The sequence below is a fragment of the Phanerochaete carnosa genome (assembly GCF_000300595.1).
Source record: "Phanerochaete carnosa HHB-10118-sp unplaced genomic scaffold PHACAscaffold_12, whole genome shotgun sequence".
Lineage (NCBI taxonomy): Eukaryota > Fungi > Basidiomycota > Agaricomycetes > Polyporales > Phanerochaetaceae > Phanerochaete > Phanerochaete carnosa.
Window position 1 is genome coordinate 232759 of NW_006767639.1, and position 16007 is coordinate 248765.

General features: G+C 55.6%; 8 protein-coding genes across 8 annotated transcripts in view; 1 reads left to right on the plus strand and 7 right to left on the minus strand.

Annotated features, from left to right (window-relative positions):
* The window catches only part of PHACADRAFT_264456 (uncharacterized protein), a 5048-nt gene extending 2191 nt beyond the window's left edge, over positions 1-2857 (minus strand). The window contains exons 1-9 of the mRNA XM_007401122.1: positions 2672-2857; positions 2346-2584; positions 1868-2189; positions 1485-1808; positions 1079-1348; positions 920-1018; positions 796-854; positions 580-732; positions 427-526 (exon numbers count right to left, since the gene is read on the minus strand). Coding sequence (XP_007401184.1) covers positions 427-526; positions 580-732; positions 796-854; positions 920-1018; positions 1079-1348; positions 1485-1808; positions 1868-2189; positions 2346-2552 — 1534 coding nt within the window. The 5' untranslated portion in view covers positions 2553-2584; positions 2672-2857. The remainder of the gene's footprint in view (positions 1-426; positions 527-579; positions 733-795; positions 855-919; positions 1019-1078; positions 1349-1484; positions 1809-1867; positions 2190-2345; positions 2585-2671) is intronic.
* A 625-nt stretch (positions 2858-3482) lies between these two features.
* PHACADRAFT_213761 (uncharacterized protein) lies at positions 3483-4693 on the minus strand. The gene is made up of 5 exons (XM_007401123.1): positions 4577-4693; positions 4466-4510; positions 4239-4397; positions 4040-4186; positions 3483-3978 (listed from the first exon to the last, which is right to left on the minus strand). The coding sequence occupies exons 3-5, from the start codon at positions 4395-4397 to the stop codon at positions 3937-3939; spliced, it is 348 nt and encodes a 115-aa protein (XP_007401185.1). The 5' UTR covers positions 4466-4510; positions 4577-4693; the 3' UTR covers positions 3483-3936.
* A 74-nt stretch (positions 4694-4767) lies between these two features.
* Positions 4768-5581, plus strand: PHACADRAFT_213762 (uncharacterized protein; the record flags this gene model as incomplete). Its single annotated transcript, XM_007401124.1, has 6 exons — positions 4768-4853; positions 4892-5011; positions 5068-5076; positions 5141-5335; positions 5391-5502; positions 5556-5581. Exons 1-6 carry the CDS (start codon positions 4803-4805, stop codon positions 5579-5581), a joined length of 513 nt encoding a protein of 170 aa, XP_007401186.1. The 5' UTR covers positions 4768-4802.
* A 703-nt stretch (positions 5582-6284) lies between these two features.
* On the minus strand, positions 6285-8894 carry PHACADRAFT_178618 (uncharacterized protein; the record flags this gene model as incomplete). Its single annotated transcript, XM_007401125.1, has 3 exons — positions 6285-6996; positions 7061-7412; positions 7475-8894. The coding sequence occupies 3 exons, from the start codon at positions 8892-8894 to the stop codon at positions 6285-6287; spliced, it is 2484 nt and encodes an 827-aa protein (XP_007401187.1).
* Positions 8895-9877: 983 nt separating this feature from the next.
* Positions 9878-10704, minus strand: PHACADRAFT_264461 (uncharacterized protein). The gene is made up of 2 exons (XM_007401126.1): positions 10312-10704; positions 9878-10258 (listed from the first exon to the last, which is right to left on the minus strand). Exons 1-2 carry the CDS (start codon positions 10353-10355, stop codon positions 10111-10113), a joined length of 192 nt encoding a protein of 63 aa, XP_007401188.1. The 5' UTR covers positions 10356-10704; the 3' UTR covers positions 9878-10110.
* A 298-nt stretch (positions 10705-11002) lies between these two features.
* Positions 11003-12170, minus strand: PHACADRAFT_130474 (uncharacterized protein). The gene is made up of 5 exons (XM_007401127.1): positions 12036-12170; positions 11821-11975; positions 11461-11766; positions 11331-11402; positions 11003-11270 (listed from the first exon to the last, which is right to left on the minus strand). The coding sequence occupies exons 1-5, from the start codon at positions 12093-12095 to the stop codon at positions 11189-11191; spliced, it is 675 nt and encodes a 224-aa protein (XP_007401189.1). The 5' UTR covers positions 12096-12170; the 3' UTR covers positions 11003-11188.
* Positions 12171-13617: 1447 nt separating this feature from the next.
* On the minus strand, positions 13618-14972 carry PHACADRAFT_213766 (uncharacterized protein). The gene is made up of 4 exons (XM_007401128.1): positions 14557-14972; positions 14335-14496; positions 13973-14278; positions 13618-13908 (listed from the first exon to the last, which is right to left on the minus strand). The coding sequence occupies exons 1-4, from the start codon at positions 14739-14741 to the stop codon at positions 13758-13760; spliced, it is 804 nt and encodes a 267-aa protein (XP_007401190.1). The 5' UTR covers positions 14742-14972; the 3' UTR covers positions 13618-13757.
* Positions 14973-14985: 13 nt separating this feature from the next.
* Positions 14986-16007, minus strand: PHACADRAFT_264463 (uncharacterized protein). Its single transcript, XM_007401129.1, has one exon. It carries the CDS (start codon positions 15986-15988, stop codon positions 15653-15655), a length of 336 nt encoding a protein of 111 aa, XP_007401191.1. The 5' UTR covers positions 15989-16007; the 3' UTR covers positions 14986-15652.

Sequence of the window (16007 nt, forward strand, 5' to 3'; positions counted from 1 at the left end):
TGTCGGTCCCGCGGCGAGCTGCGCGTCGACGACGGCTGCGAGTGCGATGTCGCCGACCCGTGCTGGGACGTCGGCGACGACGAGCTGGAAGAGGCGGTCCGGAAGGCGGGACTCCCGTGGCTCTGGGACACACCCTCGACGGGGTACGTCCGCCCGATCTGGTTCTGCTGCTCGCTCTGGGTCTTGCGCCATTGGTCGGCGACGACGGTGACCCGGAAGCCCCACTGCGTCTCGAATTGGTTGTCCCATTCCTGCACCAGTGGGTCCGTCGGGAAGTATTTGCTATACGTCTGCACGCAATCCCAGCGTCAGTACTGCGGCCGTCAATGAGCTGCGGGACAACGGTGTCTTACCCAGATGGTGCATGCCGCTGAGGAATTTGTAACGTGAGAAACGTGACGGAAGGAGACAAATGAACCGCCTTACAAAGGATGGTGTTCTTGGCGCGTAAGCCCGTTGCCTTGAAGACCTGGTCGAGTTGGTCCCTGACCCAGCCGACGGGCTCCTCGTGTAGCCTTTCCTCGGCCTGCCAACGCGTGTGTGAGTGACGCGCGGAGCCGAAATGCACGGTCGACTTACGTCCGCCAGCTCGAGGCTCAGGCAGGGGTGCAGCGTATGAATGAATAGGAAACACCACGCGCCCGTGTTGGCCCCCGTCGCGAACATCTCAATATGTTTTTCGAGGCTTTCCGGTGAGAACCGCAGCTGGTCCGGGAGCAACGTTACCCACGCCTGCATAGCAAAAACCGATGGGATCAGCGGGAGCGTGACAAGTCGACAAGCACGGGCGCGCACCTGGACGGCTTCTCGACACGCAGCCAGTGCCGGCGGGCGAGTCTCCGCGGGCTTGGTGGCTGCCAGGCACGAGGCACGGGATCAGCGTTGAGCCTATTTAGGGGTGGCCGGACGCCGCACTCACCGATAATTGTCTCGAGCGTGTAGTACATGGATAGCGCGCGACACACATGGCCAAACTGTGACGCCATCTTGCTGCGCGGTGCTGGCTGGTGCAAAAATTCTGGGAGGGGCGGTGCGGCAGGGATGAGCGACTGCACGTCTGGGCACGGAAGGCACTCACCGGGAGGCTTGGACCGCCCGAGCTCGAAGCTGTTCTCGTCGAGGGGGAGAGGGAGGATCTTTGTGAGCTCGGCGCTGCGGGGGCGCATCTGGCGGTAGGTGTAGATGCCGTTGATCCACTCCATGCACTGGACGAGCCAGAAGCAGCGGCGGGTGCACTCGCGCTCGATGTTGTACTGGCGGGCCTCGACGACGGAGAGGCCAGCGAGCGAGGCCTGGGAGTCGGCCTTGTGGACCTCGAGGGCGTCTTCGAGAACCTTGAGAGCCAAATCTGGAAGTTCGAGAACCAAAGGCGGGATCAGACGGTTGCCACGTTGCGGGTGCGGATTGAATTGATTGAGGGATGTCGAGAAGTTTGATGGCCATCAGCACCGACTGAATCGGAAGCTTAGTGATTTCGAACTTACCAAAGTAGCGATAGTGCTTCGTCCACGAATGGGACGCTGCTATCTCGTGCATTTCCAGAAGGCACAGGGCCTGTGCCGTCGCCAGGGACGGCTCGCTCAGCAGGCGGCCAGACGCGTCGAACATCATGTTCACCGCCTCCTGGAAAAACTGCACTCCCGCAAGCCGCGGCATCGGCGCCGTCGACGTGATGTCTTTGCACCACGGCGCCGCCAGCGCGCACAGCGCGAGGATCAGGCACTGCGGCACCCGCTCGTGCGTCAGCGACGCGGAGAACGACGGCTTGTGGATGATCAGCCGGTGCGGGTTGCAGTGCGCGAAGAACACTGTAGGCATCGTGAGTTCACAGGCCACACACGGTGCACATGGCGACACCCAGACTGACACTCTATCAGCTGCAGCTGGAGGACAGGGTCCAGCGACGACGTCGGCGAGTCGTGTCCCGAGTCCGCACTGGGCGATGAGCTCGTAGCCGACGCCATACTGGGGGACGTTTCAGGCTTGACGCGCTTTGCCGAGGAGTCGAGCTCGGCGTGCCGACGCACGCTCGCACCACCACCACCACCACCACCACCACCACCACCCTCGGATGCAGTGGGCGGATTCGCGTATCCGGTTGATATCCGAGCTGGAGGCACCCTGTCCTGATTAGCGTTCGAGCGAGGAGCGGGGACGGGCCGGCCAGACGAATCGGTGTAGGTGCACTCCTTGGAGGCAAAGAAACTGCGGCGAAGGTTCGTGAAAATGAGTCAATGCGGAACAAAGGGGTGTGCCATAACAGCGCCTACCAGTTGCTGCAGGGGGCTAAGCCAATATGTAAGTCCGGCGGCAGTGGAGAACACGAGGAAGGTGGATAAACTTACCGGTTCCGTCGCAGCGGCGTTTGCTCTTGTGACAGGCATCGCACGCCTGGCAACGGGTGGAGGAGAGGACACATGAGCGTGGTGCAGCAGATCACCAGTGGCCTTGGTGCGCACCTTGCTGAGCCGCTTGCGCTTTCCGCCCTTGACAAAGGCCACGCCCGACTGATCGCTGGGTGGGGGTGCTTTGGGAGTCTCCGGGGACGCCATGATGGTCATGCGAGAGAACTCGCGATGGGTTCCTGTAGGGGCAGAGCCAGGAATGCAGTCAGATGATATGGCAACGACCCGCAAACCGTCCGAGACGGGACGAGGCATGGAAGACACACAGAGATGGGCTGAACAGTCTGAGGTGCGCAAGGCAAACGAGGGTTTCCTGTGCGAAGACGCGACGGGGCGCGCAGCGGGCCTGTGTGGAATGAGCGCGGAGGCGGCGGCGACGGAGACAGGCAGGAGCTGGGCGAAGGTGAGGGGCAGGACAGGACAGGACAGGGTGGGATGCCGGCGGAGACTATAAGAAGAGTTGCAGATGAAGACAGGGTACCGAAGGAGGCGCACGGCAATGGACGCGTAGTGACAGCTTCACGGCTTCCTTTCCTGTCACAGCTGGACAATAAACACTCGCGCGGTAATAACCGGGCATCAGGCCTTAATCACACGGGCAAACCCACCGCTCGCCGGTTGTCACGCCGTCATGTCACGCTTCGTTTCGCTTGTCCCGCCGCCGCACCCTGACCCCGGGACACCCCGCGCTGTACCGGGCCCCGCGCCGCGCCAACGCATGCACGCACGCGCAGCCGATGTCATCGCCAACTTCTCCCAGCCGGCGGGGCGCTGCGGGAGACGACGTGCAGCAGGAGACCGGTGTGCATGCGAGCCGAGAGGCGCAGCACAGATCGATGCTCTGCCGTCGGAGCCGCGGCAAGAACGCCCGCCAGTGCCGGCGGTATTTTCCGGTCCGCGGCAATCCAGAGCCTCCCCAGCCGGCGGTAACTACCCACATTTAGCAGCCACGCCCAGTCCACCCCCTTCGCGAAGCTGCCAATCTCGGAACGCGCAAGGCACGCCTCGTCACAGAATTCATTCTTGACCGTCACCCTGCATCCGCCGCGCTCAGCAGTCACACCACCCGGTGGACGCACAGAGCGAAGAGGCGGTGTCCTGATCCTCCGCCCCCCTGAAAATCGAGCCCCCGGGGGTATCCCAATCGAGTCCTTTAAAACAAACCTTCGACGCTGTGCTGACTCCTATCGTCCACGCTGCAGCTGATTGGTGTTTCACTCCAACTTGTTCGTTTATCCCGCGATCCGAGACGAACGCACGCGCAGCCGGCCAATTACATTCATCCGTATGCCGCCGTCTTTTCTGTCATGCCTGTACACGACGGATTTCGGGCAACGACTGTCAGCAGTGGCGGCGGTCGGCGTACACAGTAAAACAGCCGACGAGCACCAAGTGTCTGATCGATACACGGAACAGAACAGGCAGGCACAAAGCCAAGCTTCACAATTTTCACGTATCGTCATCAACGATCGTCACGCTCCTAATACGTAGTAGAATAGGTAATACAACGAACGCTGATACACGTGGAAACTTAGTCGAAGAGACCGAAGCCCATATCATCATCGGACTCTTCCTGCACAGCACACATACCGGTCAGTAAACAAGCTGATAAAAATGAAACTCATGCTACTGACCTTCTCCTCTTCCTTCTTCTTCTCTTCAGCCTTCTCCTCAGCAGCAGCGGGACCGGCGCCGCCACCGCCAGCAGCACCACCGCCAGCAGAGACAGCGGCACCACCAGAAGGAACGGAAGAGAGCTTGGAGGAACCCTCAGCGATTAGCTGCAGAGGTCGTGAGAAGTGTAACAGTATCGTAAAGCGTGCTAATGCAAACCTCGTTGATGTCTTTGCCCTCGAGCTCGGAGATGAGCTTGCCGAGGCGCTCCTCGTCGACCTCGATGCCACCAGCACCGAGGACGTTCTTGATGTCGTCGGCAGAAGGGGAGGCATTGCCACCGATCTGTAGGAGGAGGTACGCAGCGATGTAACGCATCTAAGCGGAACGAGACTCGTCAGCACAAGCTTCCTCCGAAATGCAGCACGCCTTTTTGCGAGACGCACTTTGATAAAGTTGTTAGAGGTAGAACGACCGGTAGCCACAAATCACTACAAAAATAGCGTAAAGAATAGCTCAGCTTTACGTCTCTATGATGCACATGATGGCCTACTCACATTTAATCCTCGAGGGACGACCTGTGGATTCTATCCGACGACGGTGAACGGGGTGTAATTTCGTTAGCGCCTAACTAACTTTGGTAGCGGCAGCGTGGCGGGCAGCTGTACAGTTTCTTCTCACGGAAGGCAGGCGCTTCAGCCACCGACCATAGATTTTGAACTCCGATGCAGCCTCGCCAAGCTAGACTAACCGCCCGGCGCACGCTCCCACTGACAACGCAAGATGGTGAGCATGCGCCTCTACGCCGTCGCGCTGCCCGATAGCGGGCTCGGTGTAGGCGAAAGTGCTGACAATGCGCTCTTTTGTGCTAGGCTGACTCCGAGATCACCGACCCGACCCTCGCCGCCGAGCTCAAGAAGAAGAGGACGTTCCGCACGTTCTCATACCGTGGGATCGAGCTTGACAAGCTCCTGGACCTCAGTAGCGAGGAGGTGCGTGCTCATTACTTGAAAAGACGACATGGTTCTCACGTTGTGGCGAATCGTAGTTCGTAGAGGTATGTCTCGTCAGAAAAGGTGCTTTAAAGAGGATGTAGACTTAGGGGATCTGGGGATCTGTAGGTTGTTCACGCCCGCGCCCGCCGCCGGTTCCAGCGCGGTCTCAAGCGCAAGCCCATGGGCCTGATCAAGAAGCTCCGCAAGGCCAAGAAGGAGGCCCCACCAAACGAGAAGCCTGCGGTCGTCAAGACGCACCTCCGTAACATGATTATCGTCCCGGAGATGATTGGCTCTGTTGTTGGTATCTACAACGGCAAGGTGTGTGCGGGCGTAGCTAAGGGGGAAGGGGAAAGTCTAAAGGCTCTGAAACTAGGTCTTCAACTCCGTTGAGATCAAGCCAGAAATGGTCGGCCACTACCTCGCCGAGTTCTCGTGCTCATACAAGCCCGTCAAGCACGGTCGCCCTGGTATTGGTGCGACTCACTGTGCGTACCTTTTTCCCGTCTAGCGAAAGCCTGAAACTGACGTGCTATCCTAGCGTCCCGTTTCATCCCCCTCAAGTAATCACACGCGGGCTTTGTTTGTGTTTTTACTTGATCTGTGCTTTCGCTGTCTTCCTCACGACCTTCTACCGCTGTTCTCTCATGTGCATTACACCACCAAAAGTAGTATGCGACTATGCGTATGCCTACTTGGCGCCAGTAGGATCCTATGTCACAGCTGTCGCCTGAATGTAGAAGACAAACGCACACGGACTCAGTTGTCGTGTAGGGCTGATAGACATCTGACGGTCGCTTTATGACAGCATGAGACAGGTTCAGTAAGAGGTGGGACCGCACATTACTTGAGGCCGGCTGTTGTGCTCTTGCTATCAGATGCCTCCGTAGGGCGAAAATAGACGAAGCAGAGACCGCTGCTCAAGCCTCAGTCCTCAGACTCAGTCGCGGAAGAATTCGTCTCTGACATGGAGCTCAAGATTGGCGGAATCGATGAGATACGTTTCAGAAACCTTCGTTTATAAGCGCTTCCCGTATGACTGTCGCATGCATGTCTCTGCCATCGCCCAAGCTGTGCACTCACTTGCTAATTATTAGTCGTTCACAGGTACTGACCGGGATGAGGGCCCGCCCTCCGCGGACTAATGCATCACCCCAGACCTTCCTCTAGATCTGTCTGCAGAACAACGAAAAGAAATTTTATTTCAGATACTGTTTCGGAGGTGATTGATGTGCGAAAGGTGTGTCATATCCGGCCCTGCTTGTGTGTGCTACTCACAGAGCAGCGATCGCAGGTGCGCCGGCGTGTCGGCGCAGGGGAAGAGCTTCTCTCTGCGTGACAGGCCCCGTTCACGCAGGACATCCTCCGTCGCAAGCAACCCTAGGAGGTCCAGCACCGGCAGGTCGTGGTAGCCCGGCATGCGAGCATCGGGCAGGTCCATCAGCCCCGTCCCGATGGGCTCTGAGTCCCCCACGGACCGCTCGCCATCCGCAAGGGGTGGCCGCAGGAGGGGAAGCTGGTACAGCCGCTTCTTGCGCTCGTACGCCTCGGGCGTCGTTTCTCGGACATGCGAGCCGACCTCGAGGTGGTTCGTCGAGAGCGATGCATAGCCGACGTAATTCGGGTAGAGCATGACGTGCCCCCGCAGGTAGGCGAGCTCGATGAAATACTTCTTCCACGAACGCGTCCAGCGGTTCGAGCGCAGCCCCGGCGCGACGACGCCCCCGACAGGCAACGCTGCGCCTGAGAGCCGTGCGGCAAGGTATTCGTGAAACGCGCGCCAGTGCTCAGGGAAGTATACCGCACCCCAGCTGCAAGGGATCTGCGACAGGTACGGGGTCTCCGGATGCGGCAACGCCGCCGCAGCGAACGTCGTGCGGGCGTTAAACCGGTGGCGCCCTTCTGGACGGAGCTCTAGGTTCTTCTGCTGGTACAGACTTATGCCGAACATCTGTGGCGAGCGGTCTGCGGGTCCGCCATAGCTTCGTGCGGGGAACGGCCTGTCAGCGGACCATTTAGGTTAAAGTTCTAGCCGGGCGACCTCACCGATAGTGCAGCAGCGCCATCTTGATCCACGCGTAGAACAGAGGCGACAGCTCCACGTCGTCCTCGAGTATGAGGCCGTACGAATCCTCTGATTGCGGGTACCAGGACTCTACCACTGCTGGTAGAAGGCCTCCGTGAATTACTCGTCGGTGGACGAACACGGGGCCATGTGGCCACTCAAACTCGTGGACCAGCCGCAGTGTCTGCGGGCCGGCCGTCTGCTCAACGTTAATACGCAGCGCCACTGTGTCGCCAAAGAAGTGCGCCGCAGAGAGCGAGGCTAGCAGGCGTGTGAGGCTAGCGGGTCTATCGTCGGTGATGACGCTAATCTCGAGCTGCGGCTTGCGCCAGTCTGGGATGTACGGTGGTCGTGAGGAATGTGCGGAACGCGAACAGGTGGGAAATTTGACTCACTGCGCCATTCCTCGGCGGCCAACGACCCCATCCAGTCACAGTAGGGCATATCGCCGTCTGGGAGCGACACGAACGTGGTGTTGGGTCCGTATTTTTCGGCAACAAGCCGAGCAAGTGCTGCCGAGATGTGCGGTTCGAGTTCGGATGTCACGACGGCGGCAGGGCTGCAACCCAGGGTCGCCAGCCAGCTATCCAATTGGAGACCAGCCCGATGAACCTCGGTAAACTCAATGGCACAATCAAAGATATCTATGACCTTGGTTTGTGTTTTCTGCGCAGAGTCTGCGCGTGCAGCGATTGTAGCTACGTAGGCCATATGCCCTTCGTGCTGCAGGCGGCAGACAACAGGCGCAAAAGACCTGAGCTGCTGTTCCGATTTGAAAGCGAAAGCGAATACTGATAGCTTGGCAGGAGAACACGCGTCATTTCGGAGAGGCCGCGCAGAGTCTTCACTTGTGCCGGCATGTGGCTTGATCTTCGGCTGCACACCGCGCTCTGCATCGAGACTAGTAGCCGGCCTGTGCTGTACAGCAGAGCACCAGACATTGTTCGCTACACCACGACTAACGGCAACTCCGCCGACGCCTTCGAACCGCGCACGAGCGATGTGATATCCGAGAACGCGCCAGATGTCGTAAACAGGGTCTGGAGATAGATCATGCGGCGGTATCAGAATGGTTGCTACAGAGAAGGGCGGGACCAGGAAAGCGGCAGCCTGAGGTTCGTCTCCGGCTTCGATGCACGAGACCCTGTCACCAGTTACACTGAAGCCTCTGGGTCCGATAGGCAGAGGTGTCATGAGAGGTGCCACAAGCATGCTGAGGACGTCGCCACTGACGGTGGTAATGCTGTCCGAGTCGAAGATGACGACTCTGTCGGCGTAGACCTGGCGCGCGGCATAGAGCAGCGCAGAGCCTTCTTCAAGGCCATTCAGCCACGTAGATACAGATATCTCCATATGCGCGGAGCCGTCGTCGGGAAGCGCGTCGCGTAATCGGTCGCGCACAGCGGGAGAAAGCTCGTCGGGGCAGAGAAGGATGACTTCTTGTAAGAGGCCGCCTAACGGTAAAAAACGCAGCAGGACGCGAGAGATAGCATCCAGGGAATGTTTAGTAACGGGAATGATGGCGACGACTGCTGGAGGCTCTAGCTCGAGGAAAGGTGGATTAGCCGTAGCATGAGAAGCGTCGAGCACATCTTCGCCCAAGCGGGCATCGTTGAGGTTCAAGCCGGGCAATGCGGTCGTTACGTTCGTGTAGTCGCCAGTGACCCCGTAATCTTGACTCCTGGCTTCGGCTGTTTCATGTTTGTTTTGATGCAACGACCTCGACACGCCCAGAAGGACCCAGAAAAGCACTGAGCCAGCGAGAAACAGAGCAACAAGAGGCCTTCGCTTCATGCGTGACCTTGCTTTCAGCATTTTTGAACAGTTCGGTGAGACAGATAGCAGAGTTTACGAGAGCAGATAGCACCGAGTTTGCGCCGGGGATGAGAGCGAAGACTGGTGACGACGAGGTCCAATCAGATCGGGGCGCTTGTGTCGTGATGCCCAGAACGGCAACTCTGACTGCCCGCGAGGTTCATTCTTAAGAGTAGAAATTCATTTGTCCTAGCAGATATAATTAAGCAGATATATATTATCTAGCAGAGTGCCAAGTACTTCTAGAAGGCGAAAGCAGGCCACACGCTAGGCATCGCCTAGGTTTTGCGCCTTAATATTGATGGTGAACGGGGTGCTGCAGCCGCCAGCTGTACGCAATGAACTTTTGGGACAGTAAAACCACAGGCATTAAAATCCTGTCCTCTTTCTCATCTGCATTCGGAACCTTGGAGACGTCCTTGAAGTTCGTCACGTACGGTAATACATTCGAGCAACTTAAGTTTCAAGCTACACGACTGGGATTACATCAGGTGACAACAACACTCCCAATCGGTGCTGGCGTCCGGCGAATCAATGAGCGGGCTATACAGCCCGCGTCCAGTGACAAACACTGCGGACGTGCGCGAAAGAACAAGCGTAATTGTAAAGGGCGCGGTAAGGAGTGGCAACACATCAATAATAACCAGAAACAAAAAAAGACCGCCGCAACACTGGTAGAAAGTGTTGGGCAAGAGCTGGCAAGAGACGCAAAAATCGCGCCACGTGTTGTCGTGTCCAATTTTCTGCGTGATCGGCCAAAATGATGTCCCTGACGAGGACGCCACGACGCTACTATCAATCAGCGGAGTCTCGGAACTCGAGGATGTTTAGGTCCGAGAACAACGTTCTAAGCCCCCGGGTGTCCGTGACGGTTGGCACTCGGAAAGTTTGGGCATGACATAGCGACACAAAACATTACTAGTATCGACGAGTAAAGTGCTGTGTGAGTTACCGATGTCTTCGTACAATAGCCCGATTCGAGAAGCGGCAACGATTCACAATTATTATTAGTGGCAGCGAGTGATTATGAATACAGAGATAGCCCATGTCCTTGTGCAATGGCTCCAAGTAGCCTACAGTAATTAAACAGCGTCCGAGATCCACGGGTTATAGTCCGACGTCCAACCATAAGCAGAGCCACGTCGAGCAGCCAGAATAATGAGGGTTCTAAGCTATGCGTGAAGGACGTTATAAGCGTAAGGGGTGCACTGGCACCTCAGCGTGCCTGGGGGTACATGACGCTGCGGCGACGCGCGTTGAGGATGACGAAGTCCTCCATGAGGATCGACGCCCGCTGGGGCTTGCGGGTTATGCTTTTCCACGCACGTATGATGCGGCGCTCGAGGTACTTGGTGACAGAGATGCTGCTCGGCAGGTCAATACGCTGCAAAATATTGCTCTATGGAACATAGCTCACCGAGGCTTCTCTGCAAAGGCGACGACAACGTAGCGGGAGGCCATATCAGCAGCTATGGTAGGTAGGGAGGAGGGATTTGTGGTGTGGGTGATGCTTCCAAAAGGCTTATGTTGCGAGGGTCGGGACGACGTGCAGGCGGTGGGTCGTTGACAAGGGGCGCCTGGCTATTAAAGAAAGTTTACACTGCGTCGTCGCAGACGAACAGGAGAGTACAACAGGAGGGTATAGCTCAGGAAATGAGCTGTGGCGAGTCGCAAGACCCCCAGCCTCTCACTCATTCTCGCTTTATACCTCATATTGCCGCACGCCCTGGCCGCGCGGACCCCATTTTACGCATGGGGCACAATCCTACAAGGGTCGTTGACAGGGACAGCAGACAGCATGAAATGCGCACCGCCTTTGTTAATTGTTCTAGCAATGCCGAACGTGTGCATCTGTGGAAACGCGGCGGCGGCAAGGACTTCGATTGCACGCCTTGGGAACAAGGCAATGCTGTTCAAGCGCGAGGTCATTGTTCGACCAACCGTGAGAAATTCCCGTCGCAACCTGGTCGAAAACCGTGTGTCCGCCTACCTAAATCGCCATTATTATTCAAAATATTCCGAGTGGTTGATATCATGATTATTTGCAATGAACTCACGCTTGGTAATATTTTGGGAGACGGCTCGGAGGAAACAGGCGACGCATTCGGAAGAATGTTATTTGGCGTTATTTGTGCACCAGCTTGTCCTCTATAAGGAAGGCGTTAAAGTTCGAAGCTGGCATCGTCTGTCTCAGCGACATCCGTCAAAATGTTCTTTGCATTCTTTTCTACTACAAAAGCGCACAGAAGCTCCGAAGCAGTTCACCATTTCAAGGGAGGCGCTGGTACATGTTGTTAGTGCTGCTTCTGGACAGCCTTGGCCCTTTCAGCCCAGACTTGAGCGATAGCAGGGCGCTCCAGCAGCCTCTTGTGCCACCTGAGCTCGAAAGCGAACGTTAGTAATGCTCTTGCAACGCATTAGCAGCAAAATGCCCACTTTGCTGTAGCAGGGAACTCTTTGTCAAAGTCAAAGTTCTCCAGCAGGAAGTTAGCAGCAGCATCGTTCCATCTGTAGCCACATAGTGATCAATAGTCTCGCCCCGCCCTCAGGTTTGGCATGAACGCACGTTAGGAAGGAAAAATCGGCGACGGTAGCCTTGTTGCCGACGAGCCACTCGCGTTTCGAGAGCACACCCTCGAGCACGCCGAGCACACGCTTAATCTCGCTTCGGTACCGCTCAACTGCGCTGGGAACCTTCTCCGGGTGATACACGGAGAACCAAGCCACCTGGCCGAAGTATGGTCCCTGGCCGGACGCTTGGAAGTACAACCACTGTAGCTGTGTGTAGTACTCCTCCGTGCCAGGAGCTACCGAGATCTTCCGGTCCTTATCGTACTTGTCGACGACATACTGGGTGATAGCATTGGACTCCCTATGGCTTGTGTGTTAGAGAGATCGGATACGTGAGCGAGTCAGAGAGACCTACCAGACAACAAAATCGTTGTTGTGGTGGTCAATCAGTGCGGGAATGCGACCGTTCGGATTGTACTTGGTGAACTCTGGAGCCTTGTGTTCGCCCTTCTGGAAGTCAAGAAATACGGACTCGTAGGTCAAGCCGAGCTCCTGCAGGGCAAAAGCGACCTTCCTACAAGCGAGATAAAGCGTAAGACTCAAGCATTAGGCTATGCTTCTCAGCATTACGGACCATCCATTAGGTCCGCGGTCGTGGGTGTAGAGGGTGAATTGCTTTCCGTGGGACATGTTGTGGGAGGAGCTGAAGGGGTGCGGAGGATCTGGGAGTCTGTTGCACCCCTCACAACTAGCAAGTGGGCCCTTAAGTACGCATCGAGGTCCTATACATTAAGACAAAATTGGCGAAATGTCCCGTGATACTGACCAAGCTGATTGGACTCTCGTAAAGTTCACCTTCATGAGATGGCCTGTCATTGAGCAGACGTACCCATACTTGCATCTCCCACACTATTCATTCCCGTTACAGCGCTAGCGTTGCCTCAGCTTACTAAACTCAAGTCGGAAGAGCGCAGCTATAGGAGATTGATGGCCTTGCATTGGCAATTTTTGGCTGACACGGCTAAAGAAGTTCGAGTGGCGTGTGGGCCACTCAGACAGAGCAGGAGGATATGTCCATATCCTGTTTACGCGACGTCCGCCCCTCCCGGAAGCGGCATAATTACGCGATGTCGGCAACATAGACCCGACTCATTGCGCGCGCAAAGAGCCTTATGGAGGACGTTACGGCTTGCCGCACGCACATCGCCGGTGCATGCTCTGATATCAGCTCGGGTCGGTACACCGAGCGACGTAAGAGGATGTACGATGAGCGCCATAATGGGTAGTCTTCTTAGTCAACCAGCATCGAAGTAATGGGAACACAGCGAAAACGCAATGGGTACGTATGTGTTCTTCGTGGAATCTCTGCAACAGGCGAAGGATGAGTAAGTATTTGATCGCAGCTGGCGGCTATTGTGGCAACACAGGCGGCTTACGGAACGAAAGATGGTCTGCAGAGAGTAAATAATTTCTGCTGAGATTTGAAGCAGCAACATCACAGTGCTTTGTAGATCGCCTGGTAGTAGCTCTCCGAGGGGAAAGAAGACCTGCAACTACATAAGCGCCCTTTATCGATTGGCTCGGCTTCGAAGCCCTGAAGTGCGTGACAAAGTCGCTTGGCATAAGCAGCCCAAATAGTCGTCGCCATCTAGTACGACTCTTCTCTTCGTTGAATTCAAGAGGATACAAACTTCGCAAATTTACGTCTTATACAAATTCTAGTCTTTAAATAAACAGACGTGTAGCTGAGCATGTGCTCCCCAGTGACGGCATCACTTTCTCGAAGCATGGTCGCACTGCGAAGCTCAGGACCTTGATAAAAAGTTACTGAATAGAATATGTGCTATTTTTACATGTAGGACACGAAATCCCGAAGTATTCGAAGACGAGTAAGAGAAGGGAGCGGAGAAGCGAGTCAGATCAATAATACTGTAGGGGGTGGTAAGCACGTTTTTTTCTCGGGAAACCTAGTCAAAGCTAGTCAAACCGTGGGACAGAATATATAAGATCCGGCGTAAATTCGCCAAGTAACGCCTATACCGCCTAAAATGCGGTAAAACCAGAAGAAATTAATGGTTTTCTCCAATTTTCTCAAACCAGAGCCAGTTTTTAGTTAGTTTTGCAGGGACAAAAACACTCAGCATTGAACCAGATATCTTGAACACACCGAAAGGTACTCGCAGCTCTTTGCACTTGTTCACTCTGCTTGAGTGGCCAATCCCAGACAACAATTATTTTTCTCCTGTTCTCCGAATATCCACGAGCTCCGTTCAGTGCTATCAAGTTCACCTATAGTACGTAACGCATTCTAACTCTCTAAAAAATACTTCTACGCAATCACTTGTGCTAACCTCACTTCTGAGCGAGGAGCTTGGCGCGCTCATCCCGAACCTTCTTGACGGCGGGGCGCTCGAGGATCTTCTTGTGCCACTTGGCAGTAACAGGGAACTCCTTCTCAAAATCGAAGTTCTCGAGGAAACGCTCGACGGTGATCTCGTTCCAGCTGCAACAGCACGGGTAAGTACTGATGATATCTTACGATCAATAATAGGTAAAATTGTGCTCACGGGAAGAAGGCGATGTCCACGACGGTCGGCCTGTTGCCGACGAGCCATTCCCGCTTCGAGAGCTCGCCTTCGAGGACACCGAGCACTCGCCTAACCTCGTTCGTGTAGCGGTCGAGGGCGCTCTGAACCTTTTCCGGGTGGTAAACGATGAACCAAGCCAGCTGGCCGTAGTACGGGCCCTGACCGGTCCCCTGGAAATAGAGCCACTGGAGCTGCGTGTAATACTCGTCCGTGCCGGGGGCAGCGGAGATCTTGCGCTCCTTATCGTACTTGTCGACGATATACTGGATAATCGCGTTGGACTCCCTGTTGTGTGTGTGTTGGCAAACTAGCAGAGTACTGCACGATTGTAAAAGACCTACCAGATGACGCAGTCGTTGTTACCGTGGTCGATGAGCGCAGGGATACGGCCGTTCGGGTTGAACTTGGTGAGGCTCTCGGGACCCTCATGCTTCTTCATATCCAGCTCAGGAAACACAGACTCGTAGGTTAGGCCGAGCTCCTCAAGGACGAAGGCGACCTTCCTGCAAACAGGTATGATCAGCATTTCGCCGTGCTACGTGCAACTGGACGGAGACACATACCACCCGTTCGGGCCGGCCTTGTGGTTGAACAGAGTGAACTGCTTGCCGTGCGACATGCTTGGTGTGTGCGAGGTGCAAGGGACGAATGCAATAAAGATGTGAGGCTGACTGCTGGTATTTCCGCCTGAGGCGATGGGCCTTATATGCAGTCCCAGACGCAGGATTCGAAGGATGACCAAGGACATAGGTGGCACGCTCTATAAGCATCTCTTCCAAGCGGAGATATCGTTGTGTACGTTCGTGCAGCATTGCCTATGATTGTGCATCGCCAAGACTGCCTGGAGCACATACAGAAATGGCGGCTGACCAATGCGAGGATTACTCATTGACTAGAGAATGAGATGGAAGTTGATTGCCGCAGGAAGTGACAGTGGGCTCTGCAATCAAAAAGCATTAGCGAATGCCTTGTAACATGCTAGGATGTTCGCGTTGCTTTAGCATACGTCAACCATAAAATAAGAAAAATGCCGCCGCACCTTTAGGACGGTGGTCGACGATGTCGCCGCCGCCGCATCAAAAGTCGAAAAACCCACCGGCAGCTACCGCGCCTGCAGTACTGACTCAGCCAAACCGCTTACCAATCCCATGACATAAGTTTGCAGAAGATCGAAAATCGAGTAACCCCACTAGTTTTACGAGCGACCTGCACAAGCGGCATGTGTCTTTGGGTCGCCGTGACCAGCGTCGCAACATACCGGTCGAGTCACAGGATTACTTCGCTAGGCTGCAAGACGTCTGATACGTGGACCACCACGCCTTCAGAATATTCCAGCACCTACCATTCGCGTGTATTATTTGCGTGTGGTCCAGCAATCGTACGGTAGGTGCCCTGCGATTTGGGAGAAGAGGATGCAGCCTGCACCTGAGTGAGCGCCACAACGCCGGCGCACAAATCCTAGGGCTATAAATGGGTATTTTGCTTTGCGGGCGCTACATTGAGGTCCTGCCAACGTCCTATGGAGGAAAGGAAGGCTAGAAAACGTAAAACTATAGCTACTACACTTACTACAGAGAGCTGAGAGATTTTTTCGAGATGTGGTACAGAGAACGATACACGTGATGTGCGACGACCCGGGAGCCACAAGCGGATGCTTGGTTACAGGGAGATTTGTGAACTGTCCAGCCCAAGGGAGCGCAGGAAGAGGTTCACGTTCGCGAGTCGTAGGCGGCGTGTCTCCTCGTCGACGATCCAGCCTTTGGCGACGGAGCTAATGTTGTCGAGTACGCGCTCGCGCAGCGACGTGACAAGAATCTGCTGCTGCTCAGAAGCACTCTGGCTGCCGACGGATGCGAAGAATTGCCACGTATGCTGATCGATGCGGTCAATATCAGGGATATTCATGATAGTGACATTCGCGTCGACGGCCTGGCGCACGGAGGGAAAGAGGAATACGAAGTGTGGCGCGAGAAGCTGGAAGAGGTGATCGAACATCCGTTGCCTGCAAGCCGAG

Excerpts from the sequence above, each read along its gene's own strand:
- PHACADRAFT_264463 (XM_007401129.1), bottom strand. The coding sequence starts at position 15,988 with ATGTTCGATCACCTCTTCCAGCTTCTCGCGCCACACTTCGTATTCCTC.
- PHACADRAFT_213766 (XM_007401128.1), bottom strand. The coding sequence starts at position 14,741 with ATGTCCTTGGTCATCCTTCGAATCCTGCGTCTGGGACTGCATATAAGG. Across the intron at positions 14,497-14,556 it reads AAGGCCGGCCCGAACGGGTG|GAAGGTCGCCTTCGTCCTTG; the intron begins GTATGTGTCTCC and ends ACCTGTTTGCAG. Across the intron at positions 14,279-14,334 it reads AACAACGACTGCGTCATCTG|GGAGTCCAACGCGATTATCC; the intron begins GTAGGTCTTTTA and ends CACACACAACAG.
- PHACADRAFT_130474 (XM_007401127.1), bottom strand. The coding sequence starts at position 12,095 with ATGTCCCACGGAAAGCAATTCACCCTCTACACCCACGACCGCGGACCT. Across the intron at positions 11,976-12,035 it reads GCGGACCTAATGGATGGTCC|GTCGCTTTTGCCCTGCAGGA; the intron begins GTAATGCTGAGA and ends GCTTGTAGGAAG. Across the intron at positions 11,403-11,460 it reads GCCGATTTTTCCTTCCTAAC|ATGGAACGATGCTGCTGCTA; the intron begins GTGCGTTCATGC and ends ATGTGGCTACAG.
- PHACADRAFT_213761 (XM_007401123.1), bottom strand. The coding sequence starts at position 4,397 with ATGCGTTACATCGCTGCGTACCTCCTCCTACAGATCGGTGGCAATGCC. Across the intron at positions 4,187-4,238 it reads AGGGCAAAGACATCAACGAG|CTAATCGCTGAGGGTTCCTC; the intron begins GTTTGCATTAGC and ends CGACCTCTGCAG. Across the intron at positions 3,979-4,039 it reads AGAAGAAGGAAGAGGAGAAG|GAAGAGTCCGATGATGATAT; the intron begins GTCAGTAGCATG and ends TGTGCTGTGCAG.
- PHACADRAFT_264461 (XM_007401126.1), bottom strand. The coding sequence starts at position 10,355 with ATGGCCTCCCGCTACGTTGTCGTCGCCTTTGCAGAGAAGCCTCG. Across the intron at positions 10,259-10,311 it reads GCCTTTGCAGAGAAGCCTCG|CATCTCTGTCACCAAGTACC; the intron begins GTGAGCTATGTT and ends CCTGCCGAGCAG.